At 45.9% G+C, this 27,522-nt stretch overlaps 1 protein-coding gene and 1 long non-coding RNA gene across 3 annotated transcripts; one reads left to right on the top strand and one right to left on the bottom strand.

Annotated features, from left to right (window-relative positions):
- Positions 1 to 4,105: 4,105 nt before the first annotated feature.
- On the bottom strand, positions 4,106 to 6,580 carry LOC139083635 (uncharacterized). Its single transcript, XR_011540515.1, has 3 exons — positions 6,449 to 6,580; positions 4,818 to 4,916; positions 4,106 to 4,690 (listed from the first exon to the last, which is right to left on the bottom strand). It is a non-coding gene; the product is annotated as an uncharacterized lncRNA (long non-coding RNA).
- On the top strand, positions 5,163 to 25,235 carry LARP6 (La ribonucleoprotein 6, translational regulator). 2 transcript variants are annotated; one of them, XM_070621911.1, is made up of 3 exons: positions 5,163 to 5,313; positions 19,447 to 19,657; positions 23,684 to 25,235. In XM_070621911.1, exon 3 carries the CDS (start codon positions 23,825 to 23,827, stop codon positions 24,749 to 24,751), a length of 927 nt encoding a protein of 308 aa, XP_070478012.1. In that variant the 5' UTR covers positions 5,163 to 5,313; positions 19,447 to 19,657; positions 23,684 to 23,824; the 3' UTR covers positions 24,752 to 25,235. The 2 variants fall into 2 exon arrangements, with proteins under 2 accessions (XP_070478012.1, XP_070478009.1); XM_070621908.1 differs by lacking the exon at positions 5,163 to 5,313 and adding an exon at positions 5,784 to 6,111.
- Positions 25,236 to 27,522: the final 2,287 nt, after the last annotated feature.

The following is a 27,522-nucleotide window of genomic DNA, read 5'->3' on the forward strand; positions in this document are numbered from 1 at the left end:
ACCCTTTAGTTCCTTTGTGAGAATTAGAAATAGGCGCCTCTTCCACTTTTAGTTGCACCAAGTCCAAGGCCAGGGTGAGAACTTGGTGAGCAGAGTCTAGGCTGTAATTTTAGTCCCTTCATCCTCTTTGCCAAGCATCCTTGTGCTGTACACAACCTGCACAACTGTTTGTTGCTCCTGCCAAGAAACAGCACAACTCAGAAATTCATCTTTAAGTCACCCAATCTCAGTAAACTCTAGGGAAATCCTGGGGCTAAATTGTGCTGGTTACTTGCACCTGGAGACCAAGTGAGCCAGTAACCAGTCTCCAGACCTGTTGGGAGGGGTGTTGGGAATATGAGCTTGAAAAATCCAACACAGAGTTTCCTGACATATGTTGGAGTCACTTTGGGAGCTTTAAAAGAGTGTGATGCCTGGGTCTCACTCCCAGAACTTAACTGAGTGGAGACGCAGCCTGGGCATAAGAATTTTTAAAAGCTCCCCAGGAGAGTCTAAGGAGCAGAATTCCTGACTGATGAAGCCCTTATCCCCACCAGGGAGAAGAGCTGTCTGCTGTGTGTCTTCCTAGGGATGGAAGCGCCAGGGATGGGCTCAGCTTTATGACTGGAGAATGTACCTAGCTCTCTTGCTTTGTGAGGTCCAGCTTTGTGCAAGTTCTTCAGGCTTTCCTTCAATAAAGAACGAGAAGCTTTGCTTGTGCTTCTTGGCATTTCTGTCAGTCACCTCTACCCCTGCAATTGCTGAACACCCTCCCAGACCTAGCCCTCCTTTCACTACTTCCCTACCCCCAAAATAAAATCCATCTTTTTTTTTTTTGATGAAGATTGGCCCTAGCTAACATCTGTTGCCAATCTTCCTATTTTTGCTTGAGGAAGATTGGCCCTGAGCTAACATCTGTGCCAATCTTCCTCTACTTTGTATGCGAGATGCCACCACAGCATGGCTTGATGAGCAGTGTGTAGGTCCGTGCCTGGGATCTGAACCTGTGAACCCCTGGGCTGCTGAAGTGGAGCCTTCAAACTTAACCACTATGCTTCTGGGCCAGCATCCAAAATCCGTCTATTTTTAATGTGTCATATTGTGCCCATCAGTTTGATAAATCCATCTTCTGCAAGGCATAAATGTCAAGCAAAGCTTAATACTCTCTCTGACACATGTATCAAAACAATCCAGTGATATGCCACAAAGAAATTAATGTTATAACAGCAGGGTGCTATTTTTAAATGGTGAGACCCAAACTTGGGATGTTGTGGCTTTTTTGGGAGGAAACTCAAACTTAGGGGAGTGGGAGAGAGCAGCTGAGAGCCTTTTGGAAGCCCCCACTGTTTTTGCCACTTGCTGCAATGGCTGGACTTCCACTAACAATGCCGGTGATGCTATTCTTGCAAGGGGGTTAGAAGGAGGAATAAAGAATCCAATTCCCCGACTAGAACATGAGCTCCTAGAAAGAAAGACCACATGCTATTCCTCTGTGAATCCTGCATCATTCTTACCACATAATTGGTAAACTTTTGGCATGCAATAAGTGTTACCAAGTTGTCAAATTTTTAAAATTCAAATTCAACACCAATTAATTGAGTTGCTACTATGTCTTGGGTCCTGAACTAAGTACTTCTATATGTTATCTCACTCATTCTTGATTAACCTCTCAGCTATTAGTTAGCTAGGATACAGGCCAAGCTGCTGTAACAAAGATATCTCAAAACACAGTGAATTAAACAAGGTGTGATTTTCTTTTTTTCTCAAATAAAGGTCTAGATTATGGTCCACTAAACAAGTCCAGGGCTTGTTTGTTGGCTTTGCCATGTTTAACATGTGGTTTCCATCCTTGGGTCCAACAAGGCTGCTCTAGACAATGAGTAAAGGAAAAAGGCTGGGAAGCACATCCATGTTTCTAGAAGCAGAACCCAGAAGTGGCAGAAAACATTTTCGCTCACATCCTATTGGCCAGAATTTAGTCACATGGTTATATCAATATGCAAAGCATGCTGGGAAATGTAATCTCTAATTAGGTGGCTGTGTATCTATCTAAAACTGAGGATTGATATTATTAAACAAGAGAGAATGTAGGGGCCAGCCCCGTGGCCAAGTGGTTAAGTTCGTGCGCTCTGCTTCTGTGGCCCAGTGTTTCGCCGGTTCGGATCCTGGGCGCAGACATGGCGCTGCTCATCCAGCCATGCTGAGGCAGCATCCCACATGCCACAAGTAGAAGGACCCACAGCTAAAAATATACAACTATGTACTGGGGGGCTTTGGGGAGAAAAAAGAAAAATAAAATCTTTAAAAAAAAAAGAGAGAATGTATATTGATGGACAAGCCTCATAAAACACTTCATACCTGTGAGTGGGTATCTTAGTTCTTATTGAAGCTAGAAATGAACTATAAGAAGATGCTGATTTCCTGCACAGAGAAGTCCTCTGTTTTGTCAGTGTATTCAGGATTAAGTTGGCTCTGAACGGCTACCTCAAATTATAAGAGTTTTGCATATAGACAAAAAATACCAATTTCTTAATTTACAATGGAGAAAGATACCTATCTAGCAACTAGAATATTTATGTTCCCCAAGCAGGGTAAGATTTTCGTGGTATAGAGGTACTTAGAAGGCCCCATCACAGTGCATACTAGAGTCTACTGGGCATCTAATTGGGTCCAGGTGCGAGGCTAGTGTCTGCAACCTCATCTGCTTGATCCCAGAGCGAGTGCTTTTCCCGCGACACTCTACTGCCTACGTGGAAGCTTTTCTAGTCAGCTTCAAGACATTCTCAAGATCTTACTGGCTGTGGCTCTTTGTACAGATTTCTGTTACAGCATTTATTGCTGTAGACGTTCTTATTATTGAAGGCTATCTTTTCCAGGCTCCCTCCATCTCCTGGTATCCGTGGATCGTGTCTTAGTCATTTTACAAAATTGAAGCCAGCACAGGGCCTGGAATTTGTTATATGCTTAAACAATGATTAAATGAGTAAATAAAATGCCCACTTCACCTATGGTTATAAACAGAGCCTTTACTGAACTCCCTCTCATATTACCAATTCTTCCCTTCGGCACTTAGCCCACTCCCAACTTCCCTACATTGATATCTTATCCTAAGTCCTTGGTTTCCAACTCTAGTGCCAGGGACACTCAAAAATATTTCCAATTGATTCTGAAACAACTCTTTACACACTGGAAAAGTCTTCCAGGGTCGAGCTTTTGCTTCGGCCTTACCTCAATTCATCCTGAAGCCTTGTCAGTATATTTCCTTTTGTTTCATCCTCAGAAGCTACAGAAAAAAGCTATTTCTCGTTTTGAGTTTATTATAAAAATGAGCCCTCAAGATTCCCAGTAAAGGGAACGATGCCAACTCCAGGCTGAGGTCATGATTTTGTCAAAGGAGTCTTTGCTAATCATCTCAATGCTGATGCAAATTCCCCACAGGGATGCTCAACACAGGCCTGGGTGGGACTGGCCTCATTCCGCAGCCACACTCTGTGAAGCAAGGAGCTGGAAACCAGAAGGAGCCCTTAAAAAGACCTGGTTCCTTTACCAGTGACGTGAATGATGGGGTGTGTGGGTAGGACTAATCAAATCAAATCAGTGTGTTCCTAGACGCAAGGCTGTCTGCTAGACAGAATGGGGGTGCAACAAGTAGAAGAAGAGGTCCTTCTCTCACTAACAAATGCACTCATTTAATTATTTGTTTAAGCATGCAACAAATACCAGTGAGCCTCATTAGGACTCACTTCTCTCATTTGAAAAGTGACCGAGTTGGACTCCCCCATGAAGTACCCCATTGCAGATGAGGGTGTCTGTCCTCCCCTCCCCCAGGCATCACGCAAAGCCAACTACTACGAATGAGAAACTTACGTGAAATTGCCTTAAAAATTCCGTGCAAATTTTGCATTCAATTCCATAGTATATTCCGAGTTGTATTTATATATATATAATGGCTCTTCTCTCAGTAGAGGCTTGGCAGAAAGGTTTGTACTCTTGGGGCTACACAAACCCCAACAGGCGGAGCTCAGGACTGGAGGATGTCTGACATCCTTTCTAGATCCAAAATTCCCTTATGAGGAGTCAGATATAAACAGTATCATAAACAGCATAGGCAGATATATTTGAATCTAAAGGCATATAAATTCCATTTATTTTTTCAAACCTCCAGCCAAATAAAACACTTGTGTAGACTGGATTCACCCATCAACTGCCAGTTCTCAAGCCACAGGGACCTAGGAATCTATATGTCCAGAAAAGTTCCCAAGGGACTCTTATGGTCAGGCAATTGGAACCCCTGAGATGAGGCATGCGTGAACTCTTCATAAACTGTAAAAGCTGGAAGAAATGTGAGCCATCCTCATGGGTAGGGATAATAATCCTTGTAGACTTTACCACACAGGATGGTTTAAATGAGATCATGCATATTGTTTTGTGAAATTTAGGAACTAAAGTTGTCAGATCGGAGGGCACGGAGGGGCCTGCAAATCTCTCTCCTCTTGATCCTCATTACAGTGGTGGACCAGGTGTGCAGCCCTCCTATAACAGCTGTAGCGCTGGAGGGAGGCACAGCCGGCTTGGAAAAGATCCTCTCGACTTCTTGCTTCTTCCTCCCGATAGCTCAGACCCAGGGCTCTGAGCTGTTCTGGTGCAGAACACCAAGGGTCTGTCTTCCTTCACTTACTCATTCTAGGACCTCTTCTATCAAAAGATAGATCTGACAAAGAAAGGGACACAGATTCCAGTCAAATCGTAAAAAGAGGGGCTGTCCTTGCTGCACGCCTGGGTCTCCCCCGGCCCCAGCCCAGACACCCAGGACCCCATGCATGGTGTTCTTGACTCACCAGGACACTGCTTTCCAAGACACCCCATTTCTTGAGCCTCTCCTGACTTGCGTCCCTGGCTCAAAACGTATTGGTCCAGGGTTCCATTCTTTTGGAGCCCTAATGTGGCAAATTAATACGATAAATTATGTTTAAGGCACTAAATAAAAGACTTTATGAAAGCAGATTCAGGTTTTATTCACTTCTTGCCCCTGTCTTTAGTTTCTGGGTCACATTTGAAAGGTTGAAATAGAATTCAATTTAAAGCGAAAAGCAAAACGGTGGCAGGGTTTTCGAACATAGTGGCATTTCAGTAGCTCCCTTTATTCATTCAACAAATATTTGAATGCTTACTGTGTACAGGGCATATTCTAAGGGGCAATACACGGCAGTGGCTTTCACACTTCAGCGACCTTCACCACCATTTGGAGGGCTTGTTAAAACACCAAGTTCTGAGTCACAGATTCTGATTCAGGAAGTCTGGATGGGCCCTTGAATCTGTTTGTCACAAGTTCAGGTAAGGCTGATGCCGCAGGTCTGCGGATCACACTTTGAGAACCACTGGTAGAGGCCATGGCGGGAAACAGGTCCCTGACCTCACAGGACACACCGTGTAGGGTGGAGATTCCGGTCATCTTGGCAGGTCAGTGGGAGAGACAAGACGGAGGCACAGAGCCCCTTAAGCTGCGGTCTGTGCCTGCCACCCCCAGAGTCGTCTGCAAACTGAGAAGTCAGACGTGCCGCGTCCCTCCCATCCCCTGGGCAGCCTTGAAAGTGAGCGGGCAGGAGCAGGGAGCCCCAGCACCTCCGCTCGGTCTTGGGCCCCTCGAGCAGCGGGCGCGCATAGGCAGGACCAGGGGTCCAGGGGATCGTTCCGGCTCCAGCCTCTGCGAGAGGCGAGCAGGCGAAGCGGCCCTCCTCCTCCGTGGCCCCGCCTGCGCCGGCGCTCGGCTCGCGGCCGGGGCGGGGCGCCGCGACCCCCGTCCCTCCCGGGGCCGAGCCGCGGGCGCGCTCGCGCCGCCCCCGCCCCCTCGTCGCCGTCGCCGCCTCCCGGCTGGCTCGGCCTCGCGGCGCGGGCGTCCAGCGGCGCCGCAGTCCCCGCCGGACCGCGAGCCATGGCCCAGACCGGCGAGGAGGCGCTGCCCGGGCCCGAGACCGCGGTACAGATCCGCGTCGCCATCCAGGAGGCGGAGGACGTGGAGGAGCTAGAGGACGAGGAGGAGAGGGCGGAGGCGCGGGGCGCGGGGGACCCGGCTCGGTATCTCAGCCCCGGCTGGGGCAGCGCCAGCGAGGAAGAGCTGAGCCGCGGGCACAGGTAGGCGCGGCGGCCCGGGTCCAGGTGGGGGCCGAACGGGAGTCCGGGGACGGCAACTCGGCGGGCAGAGCCGGCTGAGTCCGCCCCGCCGCGGGGCCCCTGCTCGGGCCGGCTCACGAGTCCGGACCAGCTTTGGGCGGTCGTTGGTGCCCCGGTCCGCAGCTTTGGAACCGGGGCTGGCGACGCGGATCTGAGGGGCCTGGACGTGGGCATGCTCTGGGACCAAGGAGGAAGTCCTTCCCGGGCCATCCTCGCCATCTCCTTCCCAGGGGGAGACTCTCCTTCCGTGAGCTCACCCAAAGACCCTCCACAAAGCTCAGCCCAGCCCGGTCTTCACCTCCGAGGCTGGCCCACCGCCCAGTGAGCGTGATCCCACCTAGCCTTCACTGCCGTCATCATCGCCCTGTCTGCTTATCAGTCCAGATGGCTGGGGGCAGGCCAAGCACAGCTGACACTTGCTGCTGGCGGATCCGAGGAGGAGCGATTCATGGTGTAGAGAGCTCTCTTGCCCTGATTTGGGATCAGTTCAGGGTTTGCTGCTTGCATCCTCCTGGCCGGGGGATTCCCATTTTCAGGCAGCCTTCCCCACCTGACTTGTATGCTTGCATCATCTTGCTGCGTTGGCATTGGGTTCCTGGGTCTGGGTAGTCTGGAGGCGGTATGGCACAAGAAACCAGCTGTCTAACCTTGCCTCTGGGCCCTGAGCGTTGTCATCAACCGGAGACCCAGTCTGTGTCCACTAGCACCCAGGCCTTTCAGGACTGTGGTTTAGCTCCTGCTGTTGAGAGAAGATACGGTATGGAGTGTCCATAGAGATGAGAGTCGGGCCATGGCAGAACTTGCAAATTCTGGGAAATGCCAGCAGGCACTCTTTCAGAGCCCTCTTTCTTCTGGGACTCTCTGCACAGGCTTTTAGCTGTCAGAGCTCTTCAGGATTATTTGCTGGCGGGCTTATATTGACTTCACTGGGAAAATACTCAACTCAAGGGCATAAGGATACTGAAGCCAGAGCCATTCCCCATCGCAGGCTGACCCTTTCCAGTGGAAAAGGTCTGGATTTAGGGACCCAGAGATTCAGGGCAGTTCAGTGGAGACAGGGGCACTCAAGGAGGAAAGTCCAGCCCAACAGCTTAGAGCAGGAAAGCGGGACACAGCAGATGACATGGTAGATACAGTAGACATAGTAAACATATCCACACTTTGTATGGATGTACAAACCTCGTTCATTCATTCATTCAGCTCTGTGCTGAGTACTGAGAGTATGAAAATAATGCCTTTGTAGTATCTGACATCTCACAATCTTGAGGAGAAGGCAGCACGTGGTCAAATAATTTCAGAGGTGTGTCAGATAGCCCAGAGTGGCGTCTCCTTCTGACTTTATTTCCCTGTGACTATGGCAAATTGCTGTCCCCTAGCCTGGGAGCTAAGTTTTGAGATTGTACCATTAGCAGGGATTCAAGCCCTGCTTATCTCTTGGGCCTGGAAAGATCCCCTGTGAAGATGTGGGAGAATGTGAACCTCAGTTCTGGTGGGCTGCTTGCCCCCACGCCCTGCACCCTCCCTCCAGAGCCACCCTTCTCTCCCAGCTCTGGCGGATGCAGTCTCATGGAACATTCAGTTTGAAGCATTTCCTGCTGCCCTCTGGCATTTTCTGACCCCAGAAAATCTCTGGGGCTCTTCAGGGTAGTGGTGCTGACAGAGCCCAGCGGGCAGACGTCCAGAGCATGAGGAGAATGTATCCAAGAGCAGGATCCACGCTGTCCCCTATTTGGGCCAGCCTGGCACAGCAGCAGCCACCGCCCTGTAGGAATACTTCTTGGCTCTGAAAGTCTGCAGGAGAAAGCCCAGGTTCCTAAATCTGCTTGTGGAGATGTGGCACGCACCCACCTCATCCCCTCAACCCATTGCTTCCTTCCTTGCTTGTCTTAGCAGTTCTCACTCCCACTGCACTGACCCCTCTAGGTCCCTGAACACAGGGCGCAGTTTTGTGTCTGTGTGCCTTGGCGGTCCCACATCTAGGTTACTCTAATGGATTGGTTTCTACTCAGCCTGGAAACTTCGCTGCCTTGTCCTCACCACCCCCAATCCCTACCCCGAAGCTGGGTTTGTTTCCTCCCCTTTGTGTTGCTGTAGTACTCTGTACGTTTTACACCCAGCACTTACCACAGTTGTAATTCTATAGATCTGCTGCCCTCTGTGAATTCGGGGACCGTGCTTACCTGTTCTCATTGTATCCTCAGCACCCAGCGCGTGGTGGGTGCTCTGTAAATACGTGTTGAATGAATGCATGTCTCTATCGTCTCACTCACTCCGGCGAGTTGAAATATTGGTGTGTTTCTCTTCCACGAGACAGTGCCATCCTTGAAGGCAGCGACCTTGCTTAGTCCTCTCTGTATGTCCAGTACCTGGCCCAACACCTGGCTTGTCCCTGGGGGACAAGGAATAAATGGAAATAAGGAAAAATCTTTATAACCTCCAAATGTTCATTAGTCTTCCCCCTGCATCTTGCTCACCAAAAAGATGTCTTTCCTTTTATTCTCACCTTTTTAACATAAAAATTTCAAACATAAAATGTGAAAGAGTAGTACTGTGAGCATTCATATGCCCACCGTCTAGATTTAACAGTTGTTAGTATTTTGCCGTTTTTGTTTGATGGATGTATAATATATACGTTTCACCCTTGAAAGTATGCTGTACACAGACTCATTATACCCTAAGCACTTCATTTAGTAGCTCTTAATGATGATGTTCTCCTATAACACCGTGGGACTGTTAACTGCAATGAAGAAAGTTAATAGTCATTCCTTAATATAATCCCTAAAATAATCTAACAGCCAAGTTCCATATTCAGGTTTTCCCCAATTGCCCCACATTGTGTTTTACAGCTGTTTCTTTTTCCCCTCCAACCAGAATCCAACCAGAATCCAATCCAGGTCGAGGCATTTGCCTGTTATCTCTCTAGAATCTTTTAACCTAGAATATTCCCACTATTTTTTTAATGCTTTGCTGTTTTGGAAATAAGAGGCCAGATGTCTTGTTGAATGTTTCACAGTTTGCATTGGTCTGATTATGTTCCCATCATCTAGTTTAACTTGCTTCTCTATATGCTATGTCTCCTGTAACTGGAAGTTAGGACTGAGGGCTTGGTAAGATTCATTTTGGCAAGAACACTTCATAGGCAACGCCATGGACTCGTTGTTGCCTGACCTCACGCAGCTTCCACCGTTAGTGATGCTAAATTTAACCTCTTGGCTATGGTGATCTCTCCATTGTAAGGGTTCATCTTTCCTTTGCAGTTAGCAAGTAATATGAGGGCTTCTTTTGACTATTCTTTCACCAAAGCCGTCCGCCTAGTGGTTTTAGCAGGATCCATTGATGATCCTTGCCTGAGTCCGTTAGTTCCCTGGGGATTACAAATTGGTGATTTTCTAATTTTATCATACTTTGTACATTTATTAGCTGACATTCTTCTGTAAAAGCGAGCTTTGCCTCATCATCTGGGATTCAACAAGAGTTCCTCCTTAAGAGGCAAGCATAGATGCTTAATTGCCAGTTTTCAAAGAGAGGAGTTGGTGTAATAGTCACATCAAATAATTTAAATTGGGGGCCTCCCTTTCACTCTCTCCGATTCATGGATTTTTGTTTATTCACTTTTTTATAGTTAGTTACAATAATTATCTTTGATGCTCAAAATGTCCCTAATTTAGCGAGAGGAGCCCCTTCAAGTTGGCTTCAGATATCCTTTTAGAACATGCCCTTTGGTCTTTGAGCATGTCCTTGCTTTCTGATACTAGATATTCTAGGCTTAATTTGTGCTTTTCCTACTCCAGTCATGGGATCCAACCATTTCTACAGGAATCCTTGGTTTTTCAAACACTAGGAGGAAGGTATTTAGAAACGCAGGCCTGGAATTAAGAGTGCTAATTTCTACTGGGGCAGCATTGCTTTTAGGTCCTTTCAATAGACAGCGTTAGGAAATATATTTCTTAAAAATAAATTTGTGTTGATAATCCCAATTCAGATTTACCACTACAGGGTTTTTGCTTGACTTCTTTTATTTTTTATACTGAAAATCTCGATTAGCTAATAACATTAACATGTTTACTTATCTTCCTTGTCTTACAGTGTGTAACAATTAGTTAAAATTATAATACTAAATATTAGTATAAATAATAAAACCACTGAGCACACCTGCTTTTCATTTAACAAACAGAAACATCTAGGTTTCTTTCTCTCCATGATTTTTCAGGGACATTGCACAAGCAATCTTTTCCCCATTTTGGATGATGATAATGAAAGCTTCCATTTATTAATGCCAATTATATGCCAGAGGTGGAAGTAAGCACTTTGTATACCTTATCTCTGCTCCACACCACAAACCATATTTGGACCTGCAGAGACATCCGTTAGTTGCACTCCTTTCCCAGGCCTAGGAAATATGCCAGAAGACAGGGTTAGAGAAGAAGGTCATGGTCTCTAATAAATCTTTAAGAACCTGTGGGCCACCCAGACATAGCATGTGGCCTCTGCTAGTGGCATCCAAAATGTACTTGTTCCAATGATGCCTTTTCCAAAGTTGGGAACGTACTTGTGTGTGTTTGCAATCTGTCTCTGTGAAGAACCTTTATCTTTTGAATCTACCCTCATGTTTTTATACTGCGTTATCAATTTGGTAACCTTTTTGAACCTTTTCAGATTCATTATCTTTTTCTAGAGGCAAGTCAAAAGAAAGTATACACAGATTGTACTGGACCCTAATGTTTTTCATAAATGATGTTTTTCCCTTTGTGTTCAATATCCTCCTTGTTGCTGTCCACCATTTTCCTGGTCTTGGTGGCCAAAGCATCGTATTAGACCATCTGAGGGGCAGATGGTGAGTCCAAGAAATCTTTCCTGTATTGAAAGTCATAGTGAGGAGCTCATTACTCCACCATTTAGTTTGGATATTTTCCTTCATAAGGTATCATTTGATTAGCCCCTTAATTACCATATCCAAATTAGCTTGGGCTTTTGTAAGAAAAACAGCCCTGGAGATTTTATGCTGCACTTATTTCTCCAGATCATTTACAAATGTGGTAAATATTTCAACACTATCTGTGGAGCCCCCTGTCTGTTTTGAAATGTACCCTCTTATTTCTACCCTTTGTTTTCATTTCTAGCAAGTTTATGGCTATAGCAAAAGAACTCACTACCACTCCCAGTTTACAATGCTTTATTTAAAAGGAAACAATAATGTAGATGTAAAATTCAAATGTAAAACTTTTTCAAAGTCCTCCTGAAAGGCCACTAACAGCACATTCACCAGTACACATACTTTCTGTTTCAGAGAAGGGAGGGTGTCCAGAAATCTTGTGACACTTACAGGGAACTATAAGTCTTTTATTTGCTTGGAGCAAAGGATCTGAAAGGCAATAGACAGAAATGAGTCTGGAAGCTGGTTACAGCCAGATTCTAAATGAATCTGAATAAGAGCTAAGGACTTTGGATTTTATTTAATAGGAAATAGAAAACATTGTTATTATTATTATTATTATTATTATCATCATTGAAGTAGAGCAGTGACATAGCTCTTTTTCAAAACTTGTAATGAGGCACGGAGTAGAAGAGGCTTAACCCCAAATCCATCAGGAGTGGGGCAGGGGCAGGTGGCAGGAGGTGGGAAGACAGAGCCCTAGAAAGGCTCTGGTTAGAAAATTTATGAAGGATGCAAGAGGGGAAAGGGATGCTAATATCTGAGAGGTGATTTAAATTCTTCCTCTAGACAATTACCCAGCCTCTCTGCCAATGAAAAGGAGCAGGCACATACCCTGTACTTCCAAGGGGGAAAAAAGGAACAAGATTCATTTCTAAAGGAACTGAGTGAACTAACTGGTGACCTAGAGCTGCTAAGGTAGAGCTGGTACCTGCAGATACAGCCTTCTCCATATAAGGCCCCTACTTAATGATCCCTTGCCTGTTCACCCCAAAGTGAAGCCTGCCAGTTGGCATGCCCCACCTATGGCTATAGAGCCACCTAGGAAGAAAACCAATAGGAGTATACAGCTGCAGAGGGAACCCACACGACCCACCAAGAAAAAGCATCCCAGACCTTCATTCTTCACATTGAGTAGCTGTGGAGCATAACTCCCCACTCCTTAAATATGGACTGTGTGCAGTGACTTCCTTTCGAAGTGTATGGTATGGAAAGGGGGGCAAAGGAGTCACTTTACAGTGGAGACAGCTAACAGTCACTACCTCAGCCAGGCCATCAGGGCCAATGTCCACAGTGATCAGGCATGTTGACACTAGGTACCCTGGATACCATGTGATGAGAATGGAAATTTGCATCTGTGGTCCTCTTCTCTAAAACCCCTATCACTGGTCTAATTGTGAGAAAAATATCAGACAAATCCCAAATGAAGGACATTCTACAATATACCTGACCAGTGAGTGCTCCTCAACACTGTCAAAGTCATCAAAAACCGGGACAATCTGAGAAACCGTCACAGCCCAGAGGAGCCCAGGGACACATGATGATTAAATGTAATATGGTACCTGGATGGGGTCCTGAAACAGAACAAGGACATTGGCTAAAAACTAAGGAAATCTGAAGAAGGTATGGACTTTAGCTAATTATAATATATCAATATTAGTTCATTAAATGAACCATACTAATGCAAGATATTAATAATAGAAGCCTGGTGTGGGGTATATGGAAGCTCTCTGTAATATTTTCACATTTTTTCTGTAAATCTAAAACTATTCTAGAATAAGTTTATTAAAAAAATTTTTTAACAAAGAAAAAGATGAATTGTTTACCAGTCACATGAAAAAAAATCAATGACATGAAAGTTAAATAGAAAAACTGACCCCAGAGGATACAGAAGTGACACTTTCCCAGAAGAAACAAAAAGACTGTAAAAAATGTATACTCCAGTTATTACCCTGAGAGAGAATATAAGATATTGCATCCACAAAACAAGAACAAGATGCTCTTAAAAAGGAATAATCTGAAGACATAAAAGAGTTCTTGGGACTCAGTTCCAGTGGCGCAGTGGTTAAGTTTGCTCACTTTGCTTTGGTGGCCCGGGGTTTGCAGGTTCAGACCTACACACTGCTCATCAAGCCATGCTGTGGCAGCAACCCTCACACAAAACAGAGGAAGACTGGCACAGATGTTAGCTTGGGGACAATCTTCCTCAAACAAAAAGAGGAAGATTGGCAACAGATGTTAGCTCAGGGCCAACCCTCCTCACCAAAAAAAAAAAAAAAAAAAAAGAGTTCTTAGGGAATAAATAAATAATTACTAAAATTAAGAACGTCACAAGGGAAGGTTGGAAGATAATGTCAGGGAAATCTCTTACTGTGTAAATCAAAGACAGAGGCAAAGACAGACAATATGAAAGAAAAGGTCAGAGACAGAGATCAATCCAACTGGTCGGTCAACTAATAGGACTTTAAGAAAGAAATGAAATCTTAGCAAATGCCTTTGCCCTGCAGTGAACAACGTTTACATAGTCGCAAATAAATGCAGCTGATTGGCTTTCAACTTTTACTATCTATAGACAAAACATGGAAGATTAGTTACAGAATAGGATGTAAATATTATGAACTGTGACAGAAAGAAATAAAGGTACCTCTGATAGAATTTGGAAGATTGGAAATGGAAGAACAGGAAGGATGAAGGAAATGAAGGAAAAGGTAGGGTGATAATATGCACATCATAGGTAGTGAGGAATTGAGAAATATTATTTAATGTTGGTGGAATAAGAAACAGTTTTAAGTGTAATATTTAAAATAAAATAGACGCTAATAGAAACACCAAAAATAACATAAAAATTTTAAAAATTGGACGAAGAGGCTTTGGGAGATGAGTGACCCCAAATCCTCATCTTCTATAATAGGACATGAATAGAGAATGTCTAAGATTGGCAAGTGAGAAATAGAGCTATGAGCATATTTTCTAGAACTATAAGGCAACCGCCATGAGAAGGAAATAGTTGAGCAGAGGTTACCTCTAGGGAGGAGAGGTGGAGCGGGGAATTGTTGCTTTCTTTATAAGTTCTCTACTATTTTATTTTAGTTTTTGCTATGTATATGTATTACTTTAATTTTTAAGATTCATTTTTGATGAGCTATTAATAGTGTCCAAGGGAGAAGTAATGAGGACAGTTGGAATGGAAAAGAGAACAGATGGGAGACACTGCAGAATAAAATCAACACTTGATAACTGACTCCATGTAGGGACATCACAGAGGGCTAAAAGATGCATCTTAGGTTTTGAGTGTAAATGCAGAGAAGAGTGAATAGGAAAAGTCGTTGGTGGGGCAATTTGGGAGGGAAGATACGTAGTTTTTACAGGACGGTTGTAATTGACAAAAAGTTGCCGATATTTATATTTAAAAAGATCTAAACTTCTTTAATGTTTGTAAAGGATACAGGGTCTCTTTTGTTCAGAGGCTGTTACACGAACCAGGAAACAATGTAGCATGCTCCCAACTGTGAACCGGGCTTTGCTGCTCTTCCAAGACTCCCCTTTGGAGATGCACAGTTGCTGCTGAGGGCACCCATGCAGAGGGAGGGGTCCTCTGGGTGCAAGAAGCTCATCTCTGCCCTCACATAAGGGTTTTGTATCACCCATCTGTGCTGGCCTCTCTGGCCACCTGCCTGTCTGTTCACTGAGTGCAAATAACTGATAGAGAGTCACCCTCTGAACCCATTATGGATTGTTTATTATGGACTGTGAGACTGCAAAAGGAAGATGAGCTTCCCAGATGGAATGTCTCTGAGTAGACCCAGGCTTCAGTTCTGCCTGAGGTCGAGTTCTGCAGAAGGCGATAGTTCAATTCTGGACATTTAAATTTGAAGCAATATCAGGCTATCCAAGTGGAAACGTCAGGCAGGCAATTAGGAATTGAGGACTGGAGCTCAGGAGTGAGAGAAGGATGGAGGGGTGGGAGGAGAAGCAGATTTGAATTGGGTGAGCTCACCAGGGGCTCAAGTTTAGAGGTTGTCAGGGGATAAAGAGTCAAGGATAGGTCCTTGGGGAATACCCACATTTAGAAATGGGAGGAGAAAGAGGAGACTGAAAGGGCGCTTAAATAGGAAGAAGAATCAGACAAGAGCAAGTCACAGAAGCCTGGGGGAGGGGTATCAAGAAGAAAGTGGTCAACAGTGTGTCATCCTGCAGTGGCGGCAGAGGACCAAGAAGGAGAAGAGGCAGCTAGTTATGGCAAACAGATTCTTTGGGGGATGTCCAGACTCATAGAACAAGCATAGGGGGAGGGAGGGCTGTGCCCGAGGGAGGTCTGGGCAAGTCTGATTGGATGAACTTCATTTTCTCCATCAAGTCTGAGATGGAATCATCTGCAGAGAGTCAAGTCTCCCCATGGCCAACTTTGGGAAGAAGGGGAGGCTCTAGACTGGGCATCGGAGAAAGTGAGCCGTTACATTGCCTTCCTTCCATTATGTTTTGTTTATGAGTTTACCTTTTATAATAGCATCAACTGGTCTAGTTTGGACGTGGGACTTACTGGTCTGTGGGTCCCTTTGATAGTCTGGTCACCTCTGATATACTAGCCATTTGTAGTAAGTTAGACGATTTTGCTAACATCCCTGAGTCCACCCAAAACTCTTCACTGGTCATTATCGCACGCCTCATTCCATCTTCTGCTCTGTATTGTCATCCTTGTGTGCTGGCCTCAGAATTTCCTACGCATTTGTAGTTATTTTATCTGGTGTGGTGAATCTATGTGTTGTAACTACTATTTAGGGTGTAAACTTTCTCTATAAAGTGAAAATTTATTCTTTCTGTCTTGCTTCTCCTTTTTCATTCCATTGATTATCCCACTGACACTTTTCCTTTGGCATGTTTTGAGGACCTCTTTTCTCATTGTAATGTTACTATCCTAATATTTGGCTGTAAGTAATAGAAAACCCAACTAACAAGTGAATTAAACAAATAGGATTTTCTCTTTCTCATGTAATTAGAAATCTTCAGGTAGGTAGTTAGAGGAATTGGTTCAGCAACTCAGTAATGTCAGAGTCAATAATGTCAATAAATCAGGCCAAGCTGGTTTATTGGCCTTTTCCTTAGGGCAATAAAATAGCTGCTACAGCTCCAACCATCACATCCACACTCAAAACAGATAAAAGGGAAAGGGGCAGGGACAAAAGAGTTTCACTTGTGTGTTATTGGCCATAACATGACAAATGGCTACCACCTGGAAGAGATACTAGGAAAGTGTGTATTTAGTTTTTTTATAGCCTCTATAGTAAAGGAAGGCAAGTGAGAAAGAGTTCGATATTAGATGTTGGATGAGTCAGACTAATGTCCGCCACAGCTACCTTTTAGGGACTTCTAAAATTATCAGCTTACCTGATGTTTTAGTTGCATTTGACCTGTTTTATCTTTTGGGCTACCTTAATATATCCCTTTAGTTTATCATCCCGTTTTTAAAAGACTTTTTAAAAAATATGCTTTTAAGGTTAGACTCTCAGATCAATTTTTTTTCTTCAGTACACATTAGTCTTGGGACATCAGTAAGGTATTTTTAAAAACCATTTCCAGGCTGTCTACAGGCAAATAACTAAAACTTCATTCCCTTTTATTTTGAGGACGATCAGCCCTGAGCTAACATCCACCCCCAATTCTCCTCTTTTTGCTGAGGAAGACTGGCCCTGAGCTTCATCTGTGCCCATCTTCCTCTACTTTATATGTGGGACACCTGCCACAGCATAGCTTGACAAGCAGTGTGTAGGTCCACGCCTGGGATCTGAACCGGTGCACCCTGGGCCGCCAAAGTGGAACATGCAAACTTAACTCCTGCACCACCAGGCCGGCCCCTAAAACTTCATTTTTTAAATCGACCAGTGCCAATATTTTATGCTAATTATAGTTTCTGAATTTTAAAAATTGTGAGAGATTTATGTAGTGTTTTCTCTCCTGCCAGAATATTTACTCTTTATTCTCATTTTGACTCTTCCACAATTGCTTTTTTTGGTGGGGGGGTGGGGGGAGGGTTGAAAGCCAGTGAATTTTGCTGGAGTTGAAGGACATTCATGTACGTGCCTTTTCCCGCTTTAAACTGTCAAGTAATAGCTCACCTTTACTTTCCAAGCCTCTCTCTCTTTTTTAATTGGTTGCTGCTTTTATTTAAGAGCTTAATCCCAAACCAAGGAAATGGTAACAGTTTGCTTCTTTATAGAGGAAACACAGTGTGCATGTAAGCATGCATACTTCTCATGTGAAAAGGCTCCTTTTAAGAAAAATTTTTAATTGTGGTAAAATACACATAACATAAAATCTGTCATCTTAACCATCATTAAGTGTGCAGTTCAGTGACATTAAGTACATTCACATTGTTGTGCAACCACCATCCATCTCCAGAATTTCCTCTCTCCCACCTGGAACTCTGTACCCATTTCACAACTGCCCATTCACCCATCCCCCACCCCCTGGTAACCGCCATCTACTTTCTGTCTCTATGAGTTTGACAATTCTAGATACCTCATATGAGTGGAATCATACAGTGTTTGTCTTTTTGTGACTGACTTATTTCACTTAGCATAGTGTCCTCAGGGTTCATCCATGTTGGAGCCTGTGTCAAAATTTCCTTTTGAGGCTGAATCGTGTTCCGTTGTATGTATGCACCACATTTTGTGTATCCATTCATCTGCCAGTGGACACCTGGATTACTTCCACCTTGTGGCTACTGTGAACAATGCTGCTGTGAACTTTCTGAGCCTTTTTGGGAGCCAGGCACGTTCTCCCCACAGAGTAGAAGCACACTGGGTGCTTTCGGTGGACCGGGTGTGTGTGTCTGTCCCAGGCGAAGCTCTTTCTGCTCAGAACACGTTAACGGAGGCTCCGGGTCTGATGGCCATGTTATTAGAAATTAAGCAGTTATTTTTTTTCTGGAAGTAATTTTTAACCAATTCTTTTTATTGAATAATATGTATAGTATTTGTATAATACCTAATTTTAATTTGGTCATTAAATGTATAAAAGAGAACTCATCTTTGATAACTTGTAATAATTGTGTCAACTATGATGTGGATAATGACAAATTCTCTAAATATTTATGGTTTTGAAATTTTTATAATCTCTTTATGAAAGATTGGCCTTCTTACAGAAGTTTTGCCCAGGATTTCTCTGGCTTCTTCTCATGTCCTCTTGTTCTCAGGGAGAGGGAGAAGTCTGCGCAGGTGGAGCTGCTGGAAGGCATGGGTTTCGTTCAGAAGGGCCCTGGTGAGTGGGGTTGTTTGCAGATTCCATGGCAGGGTCCCAACAGAAGGTGGAAGGCGTTATGTATACTGGCTTTGGAGACAGAAAAGTTGTGTTTGAATACTAGATCTGCCTCATAGGAATGAGCAAATGAGTGTATCTGTCACTTATTGAGCTCTGAGGGTATACCAGGCACTCTTCTGGATATCTCATGTATTAACTCATTTAATCTTCACAGCAGTCCTCTCGGGGGACTGACTGTCATGATTCGCATTTACAGATAATGGGGCTGAGGTGTGGCAGTGGAGTTCTTGCTTAAGTTGACTCAGTTAATAATTGGTGGTGCTAGGATTCAAACCCAGGCAGACTAACTCTAGAATTGGGGCTCTTAGTTACTGTACTAAACTGTCTTTGAGAAATTGGGATTTGAGGGTTGGAGTAGGGAGGGAAGAAAAAGAAGGTATGCGAAAAGCATCCTGTCATTGGCAGAGCAGCACATAAAGGTTAGTAGAGGGTGTTATTATTTTACTGATTCTCCATCCTTGTTAAAAACTTGATTTCTTAGCTGGTTAGAGGCAGAACCTATCCCCTTGTGGCTGTGTGATCGCCACCTCTGAGCAGTGCAGTTCAGGGGTGACCCGTGCAGTGTCCTAGGGCTGTGACGAGGACAGCCCTCAAACTTGGGTGGCTTAGAGCCGCAGAAGTGTGTTGTCTCCCAGTTCTGCAGGTGGGAAGTCCGAAAGCAAGGTGTCAGGAGGCGCGTGCTCCCTCTCAAGGTGCTGCTGGGGAACCACCTGGTCCAGGCCTCTCCGCTTCTTCCGGTGGTTTGCTGGCAGTCTTTGACATTCCTTGACTTCCACATCACCCCGATCTCTGGCTTCATTTCACACGGCATTCCCCTGGTGTGCGTGTGTCTCCAGATTTCCCCTTTTTATAAGACCCCCGTCATATTGGATTAGGGCCCACCCTGCTCTGGTATGGCCTCATCTTTATCTAATGACATCTGCAAGACCCTCTTTCCACATTAGCCCACATTCTGAGGTACAGGAGGTTGGGACTTCAACATTGAGGGGGAAATTTGGGAGGAAACGGTTCAACCCATAACACCCGGTGTCTCCTTCTGGTCTCAGTGGTGCCACGACTAGTGGGGGCGAGAATGAGCGTGAAGACCTGGAACAGGAGTGGAAGCCCCCGGACGAGGAGTTAATCAAGAAGCTGGTGGATCAGATCGAATTCTACTTTTCTGACGAAAACCTGGAGAAGGATGCCTTCCTGCTAAAGCATGTGAGGAGGAACAAGCTGGGATATGTGAGCGTCAAGCTACTCACGTCCTTCAAAAAGGTGAGGCTTCCTTCTCTGAAGCTGCCTCGAGGATTTCAACGGTGCTTTGGGTTGGGGTTCTAAATGTTTTCACCCCCTTGAAACGTGATAGCGAGTGATTTTTTATTTCCTCTGAGGCCTAAAAAATGATCAAGACAAGGGATTTGGGATTGTTATTAAGAATGTCCTCCCACACTATTAAAAGGGTCCTGGGTGTTGGGACACATCTCAGCCTGTGGCAGTTATGAAATTATATTGCTCGTTCTTGGTAAAGTTCAGGCACTCTTGCCAGGCAAGTGGGTGGCCAAGAGGATTTGTGCCAGGACAAGGGGACTCAGTGGCCTTGAGAGACACCTACCAGGCCTAGAATTTTATCAAATCCAAGTTTTTCATTTGTCAAGTTGGATAAATAAGAGGAGGAAGGAGTGCCCGGAGCTCTGGGAGATGAGCCTTCTCCAAGACTCCAGCAGCCGCTGCTGTGTAATGCTGCTATCTATATGATGGAGATGTGGGATGTCCAAAGAGTGCAGCCTTTGGGCAGCAGACCGCATGTCCCTGCTACGTACAGATCCAGCACTGGGCTGTGAATTCCCTGCTTCTGCAGGAGTTGACGGGTCAGTTGGAGTAAGAACTCTCTCTCCCTTGGGGGAAGTGTATTTACTAGAATGGAAAAGCACCACACGGCCTGTTGCATAACGGGATGTGTAACGAATGGGTCCCAGCCAAGTCGCCTGTGCACTTTGTCAGAGAGCACTGGAGCAGAGCTTTTCTCCTGCAGCTCTTCTCTGCCCCACCACCGTTATACTCTGCCCTCTTCTCTTGCTCTCTTTTCTTTATTCATTCATCAAACGTATTCATTCCATAGGCTGAGTGCTGTGTTAAGCACAGGATATACAAAATGAATATGGCATTCCCTCTGCCCTTGAAAAGTCCAATAAAGGAGAGAGATCAGTGAAGGATTACAATATGACCAGAGACAGGACTACAAAAGAAAGAGCAAAGTACTGTTAGGAGCTAGTTGATGAGAGCAACTAACCCTGCCTGGAGAATTGAGAAGGCTTCCCAGAAGTGGTGACATTGAAATAGGATCTTGGAGGATGAGTGGGAGTTTTCGAGGTGCTGGAGAAGGGAGGGGGCATTTCGTGTTGTAAATGAAAAACATACTCTTCCTCCTGTGTCTCTCCTTTCCTCTCACCCCACCGCCACACTCTCAACACTTCTGACACCTGATGTATGGGGCTTTTTTTCCTCACAACAAGCAATTCTCTGTGACACCAGGTGGGTATCCTACAATTTAACTCAATTCTGACACTGTGTACGTGGAGATAGCGTCAGATCCCACAGGGTAAGGGCTCAGTCCCACAAGACTGCCCTCCACTTCAGATGTCAGTGACAAGTAGTGGGTCCCCAGGTTACCCACAACTTCTGTCCACCTTGGCTACAAATAGGAGGTTCCCATGACCTCCTGTCCATTGGATTCACTTATGTGTTAGAGTGGCCCACAGAACTCAGGGAAATATTTACTTGCATTCATCATTTTATTAAAGGATATGATAAAAGATACAGGTGAACAGCCAGATGAAGAGATACCTAGGGCGAGGTCTGGGAGGGTGCTGAGTGCAGGAGCTTCTGTCGCTGTGGAGCTGGAGTGCTGGAAGCTCTCCGAACCCTCTGCTATTGGGATTTTTATGGAGGCATCCTCATGTAGGCATCGTCAATCCTTAACTCCATTTCCGGCCCCTCTCCCCTCTCTGGAGGATGAGCTGTGGAGCTGAAAATTCCAAGCTTCTAATCATGGCTTGGTCTTTCTGGTGACCAGCCCCCATCCAGGAGCTATCCAGGAGCTCACCCAGAGTCACCTCATTAGAACAAAAGATGCTTCTAGTGTTCTTATCACTTAGGAATTTACAAAGATTTCAGGAGCTCAGTGCCAGGAATGGGGACGAAGACCAAATATATATATATATATATTTCTTATTACAAATCACAACATCACACATGTCCAGAGAGCAATGAGAAGCCCTCACGTGAAAAGTGTTTTTGGGGGACCCCAAAGTGAAGCAACCAGTGGAATCATCCTACATACTCCTTTATTCCCCCCAGGAACCCTAAGACGCAGCCCGATTCTCTTTCCTTTTTGAGCTGCCACTTAGGGATCTGCTTAGGAGGGTTCTCCTCTGTTGAAAACTGGCTGCAGAGTAGACACAGACTCCCCACCTCCGGAATGAGAGCAAAGGCCCTTTTCATCCTAAGGGCTTTCGTGCTCATCATAATAGGAAACATGTATGACAAAGGTAACAAACCGGGGAATTACTGTTGCTGAACATCTGCCAGAGGTCTTCAAGTAATTGCACAGAGACTGCAGCTCCCTGGTCCCTCTTATTCAGTGGTGCCTGGACACTCCTTCTCAAGGCTCACAGACACAGGCCTGGGATGCTCAGACTAGAGCCGGGGTTTCCCCGGGGACCTACGTCCTGCCTCTGGAGTGGGGCTGGGTCCTTGCCAGAGCCTGCTTCTCTCTTGATTGGACGTGGTCTTGCACCACCTTCTCCAGCCCTGAGAAGGCAGCACTGGCCTTCCCCGGAGCACTCATTGCTCAGGCTTCGGGCTTAGCTGGCAGCTTTTCTTCCTCTCCTGAGCACTCCCTCCCTGACTGGTTTTGGAGAAGGCTCCCCATGTTTCCCGCCCAGAGAGCCACTGCTTGGGTTTCCCACAGCCTGGCACTGACCCGCAGTCATCATCTTCACCCTTTCTGGATCTCGACTTGACTCTGTCCACCTGACATCTGACCCTTTGCCTGGACCTGCCCTCTTCTGCCCTTGGCCCATGTCACAGTTATCAGCCCACTGATTCTATGTGGAGGTGACTCGTGGTTCCTGCACCCTAAGGCCAAATCTTGGCCATTTCACCCAGAGGCCACAGGCTAGAGTGGACAGTGGCCTCTCCCCAGGAGCCTCCCTGTACTGCTAATAGCTCTGCCAGCGTTCCCCGCTGCCACCCTGTTAGTGAGCCCTCCCTTCTTGAGTTCTGGGAGGTTCCTGTTGTGGTCCCAGGGTTCCTCTGCAGAGCAACTGCATTGGCCTGGCCCCAGAGGACACAGGGTGATCTCGCCATTCCTGGCTCGGGTTACACACCCCGCCCATCTCCACCGTTTCTTTGGGATGACTCATTCTCCCTGGCATTCCCTTCACCGGAAGTGGGCCTCTCGAAAATTACTGTTTTATAATATAAATACAGCTTTCATATACTGCAACATTGATACACACAGTTTCCACTAAGGGAGGAAGAGGGAGGGACCATTTCATCATTCTCCGTGAGGTCCAAGTTGGATTTAATTCCAAGTTGAAATAGTCCACATCATTTTCAGGGGATATTCCAATGAAATATGAAAAATCTTTTGGAACCTTCTCTGTATCAAATGCATAAATGAAGAAATCCAACTTCAGAGAAGCATTTGAATGTTAAAATCTCTGAGTTCTGTCAAAATGATAGCATGTAATATTTGAAATAATGACAGCACATACTATCTATTGAGTACTCGCTGTGAGCTAGACACTGTTCTAAGTTTTATGTGTATAATGTGTGTCTGGATGTATACATTTATTTATTCATTTAATCCTCACGACAGCTGTACGAGGTGGGCACTATTAACATCTCCATTTTACAGATGAGGAAGTCGAGGCACCATGAGGTTAAATAACTCTTCAGGTCTTACTGCCAGTCGGAGGTGGCCTTGACTTGTGTATCCAACAGCCTTGTTCCAGAGGCTGCAGGTTTACCTTCTAAACTTGCACAGAATAGAATATTTCCGTCACCACGGAAAGTTCTGTTGGACAGTGCTGCTCTGCAGCATGCTGCCTTCTTTGAAGTTGTAGAGAGTGTGTTTGTTCACTCATTCATTCACTAGGTTTTTGAGTGTATACACACACCAAGTATGATTCTAGATACCAGTGTTACTGGGGTAAGGAAAGGAGGGAGGGTGATTCTAGAGGACGTGGACAGACAAGGACAATAGGTACCATTTCAGATTTGCTTTATGTTCTTCAGGTGAAACACCTTACACGGGACTGGAGAACCACAGCCCATGCCTTGAAGTACTCAGTGACCCTTGAGTTGAATGAGGACCACCGGAAGGTGAGGAGGACCACCCCTGTCCCACTCTTCCCCAATGAGAACCTCCCCAGCAAGATGCTCCTGGTCTATGATCTCTACCTGTCCCCCAAGCTGTGGGCCCTGGCCACCCCCCAGAAGAATGGAAGGGTGCAGGAGAAGGTGATGGAACACCTGCTCAAGCTCTTTGGCGCCTTTGGAGTCATCTCGTCCGTGCGGATCCTCAAACCCGGGAGAGAGCTGCCCCCTGATATCCGGAGGATCAGCAGCCGGTACAGCCAGGTGGGGACCCAAGAGTGCGCCATTGTGGAGTTTGAGGAGGTGGAAGCCGCCATCAAAGCCCATGAGTTCATGGTCACAGAATCTCAGGGTAGGGAGAACATGAAAGCTGTCCTGATTGGTATGAAGCCACCCAAAAAGAAACCTCCCAAAGACAAGAACCAGGAAGAGGAGCCCACTGTGAGCATCCACCTGAACAAGTCCCTAAACAAGAGGGTTGAGGAGCTTCAGTACATGGGTGACGAGTCTTCTGCCAACAGCTCCTCTGACCCCGAGAGCAATCCCACATCCCCTATGGCTGGCCGGCGACATGTGGTCGCCAACAAGCTCAGCCCTTCTGGCCACCAGAATCTCTTTCTGAGCCCGAATGCCTCCCCGTGCTCGAGTCCTTGGAGCAGCCCCTTGGCTCAACGCAAAGGTGTTTCCAGAAAATCCCCACTGGCCGAGGAAGGTAGGCTGAACTCTAGTGCCAGTCCTGATATCTTTCGCAAGTGCATGGATTATTCCTCTGACAGCAGTGTCACTCCCTCTGGCAGCCCCTGGGTTCGGAGGCGTCGCCAAGCCGAGATGGGTTCACAGGAGAAGAGTCCTGGAGCAAGTCCCCTGCTCTCTCGGAAGATGCAGACTGCAGATGGGTTACCTGTGGGGGTGCTCAGGTTGCCCAGAGGCCCTGACAACACCAGAGGATTCCATGGTGGACACGAGAGGAGCAGGGCCTGTGTATAAATACCTTCTATTTTTAATACCAGCTCCATTGAAAACCACCTTTGTTTTCAAGGTTCTGACAAATACCTGGCATGACATACAATGAAAATAAGTCCCCTTTGAAAGATTTTCTATACCTGTAGACCTCTTAATTTATATATTTGTAATGTATATAAATTGTCTGGTATGCTGTGGTTTTAAGACCATCTTCTAGATCAGAACACCCATTCCTCCCAGCATGACCATTATTTTGATGATGCCCGATGTGTGTGAATGTCACGGCTCTTCAGGGCTGTGGGACAGAGGCTCTCGAGGGAAGGCCTGGCAGTGGACCTCTTCTTTGGGGCAGGGTTCTTCCCTGTGGTGACTGAGCTGTCCTCAGTCGGCCATGCAAAGGCTTCCTGAGAGCCCAGAGTTCTGTTGTGCAGTGGCGACTGCTTAAGCCGTGGTGTCTTGTAGGACCAAATGTATGTTTCCTGTCAAGTGAATAAATAATAAAACACCCGCCTGGGAGTGCTGGCTCTGAAGTCATAGACTGTGCCTGACAAAAGTCTGTGCTCATCTGACAAGCCTGTGGACAGAGTGTCATGAGCTCCTGAGGAACTTAACAGAGACACGTTTCTTGAATGTGCCCTCGGGCAGCTGTGGGGCTCTCCTTCGGGCTCTTGGCAGCCTGAGAGGTGGGCCGACTTTGTGCAGTTGTTAGAACACCACATCTGTCATCATGATGAATCATACCACGTGAAGGCAGCTTAGTATAAACCAAGTCCTCTAGGTATGGTCCCCAGACCAGCAGCATTGACATCACCTGGGGACGTGTTAGAAAAGCAAATTCTCAGGCCCTGTCCCAGGACTACTGAATCAGAAACTCTGGGAGAGGGGCCTGGAATCTGGATTTTAACCAGCCCTCCAGGTGATCCTGATGCACTCTAGGATTTGAGAACCACTGGGACAGACAAGTGTTGTGGGACTTGAGGTGAGACAGTTGGACTCCCATATCCCCGCTAACTAGTTCTGTGTCCTTAGAAAAGGTCAGCCTCGTTGTCTCCCTGCAAAGTACTTTGTCTTGATGTCAGTGTCTGGAATGCAGTTGGCCCACCGTAAATGTTAGCTCCTTTTCTTTGGGTTAATGCCCATTATCGTTGGAAGCTGCCTTGGTAGGGCAAAAAGAGTGCTGGCCTAGATTCCGCTGTTGGCTTATCTGCTCACTATTTAGGGGAATTTAGGCAAGTCACGTTTAATGGAATTTGTTAATAATTATTGAACAGTGATTAGATTCCAGGGACTATGCTGTGAGTTTTCCATGCATTTCCATGCACAACCACACTGGAAAGGTTCAGAGGTTATCTCTGGTGGGTAACTAACTCCTCGAAGGTTTAATAGCTAGATGGTGGAGCTGGCTTAGACCTAGCAGTCTGGCTCCAGATTCCACACTCTTAACCATCAGATGGTACTTGGCATCTCTGAACCTCACCATCCACATTCTAAAAAGAAGCAACCACAAAAGGTGCTAATATTTATTTGGCACCTCCTGTGTGCTAGGCATTTTGCTAGACATTCTTCCATTTGTCTTATCAGTGCCCCATAAGGTTAATACCCCTAAGGTTATACCAGTTTTACTCATGAAGCTGCTGAGGTAGGAGAATACCCCAAGCCATTGTGAAAACAGAAAAAGATAGTGTATTTTATATTATACAGTTCCATACAAATTAGCAGGTGGTTATTATCTGGTTAGTAAGATAGTGTGTCCCTGAAGACCCAGAAGAATTCCTACTAACTGGCAAATGCCTCCAGGATTTACTCGCATTTGCCATTTCCACCACTCCCAGCTGTAGGTCGCCCAAAGGCTTGTGTCTGGTCCCCAGTCCCCCAGGCCCCCAGGCCTCCTGACCCTGGGCAATGCCACAGCCCCACTCCAGGCCCCTCCTTGTGCTTCACTCCCTGACTCTGCTCCCACTCACCCCCTGCCTGACCTTTCCCCACAGCCACCCACCTGCTCCTGGACCCTGGGGCCATCTGGGCTTCACCAGCTCTTGACCTGGTTACCTTCAGGCTATTCCACCCCTTTATGCTCTGGCACATGAGCTATAGGTGTTTTAAGATTCCCTCCTGTGCACAGTAATTACTTAAAAAAAATAGCTGCACCCTCACCTTTCTATGTGAATACTGATGAACTTGGCCTTCTGTCTGTGGCATTGCCCTGTGTGACCTTAGGAAAGAACCCTGAATTGGGGGTCAGCAGATCTAGGTTCTAGTCGTGGCTTTTCTAGTAAGTGACTATTTGATCTTGAGTAAGTCATTTCTCTTTTTGTTTCACGGTTTCCCCATCCAATCAGTGGGTAACAGTAAGACACACCTTAAATAAGACCATGTATGTGACAGTGCTTTATGAACTGGAAAAGACTTTGTAGGTGTTAGTCATTACCTGCTCTCTGATCATCTCCAGAGACAAGCCCGCCTTCTATTGCTCTGGTGCTTAACTGCAGCCTCACATTAGAATCACCTAGAGAGCTTTTCAAAACTTGCCTGTCTACCCTGACATCAGATGATTTAATTGGTTCTGGAGTGAGGCCTGGGCACCAGTGGTTTCTAAACCTCTCTGGGAGATTCTTGTGGGCAGGCGGTGTGAGAAGCCCTGATCCATTGGAATGAGGAGGAGACTTGGAATAAATTGAGGCTTCGAGACGTCCACCTCCTCCTTTTTCAAGGCTTCGGCTTGGTCTCTTTTGTAGATCTCCATGCTGCACTTAATCCTTTCCCAAATCACAGTGGTCCAGAGACCTGAGCACCTT

Source organism: Equus przewalskii, chromosome 1, assembly GCF_037783145.1.
Source record: "Equus przewalskii isolate Varuska chromosome 1, EquPr2, whole genome shotgun sequence".
Lineage (NCBI taxonomy): Eukaryota > Metazoa > Chordata > Mammalia > Perissodactyla > Equidae > Equus > Equus przewalskii.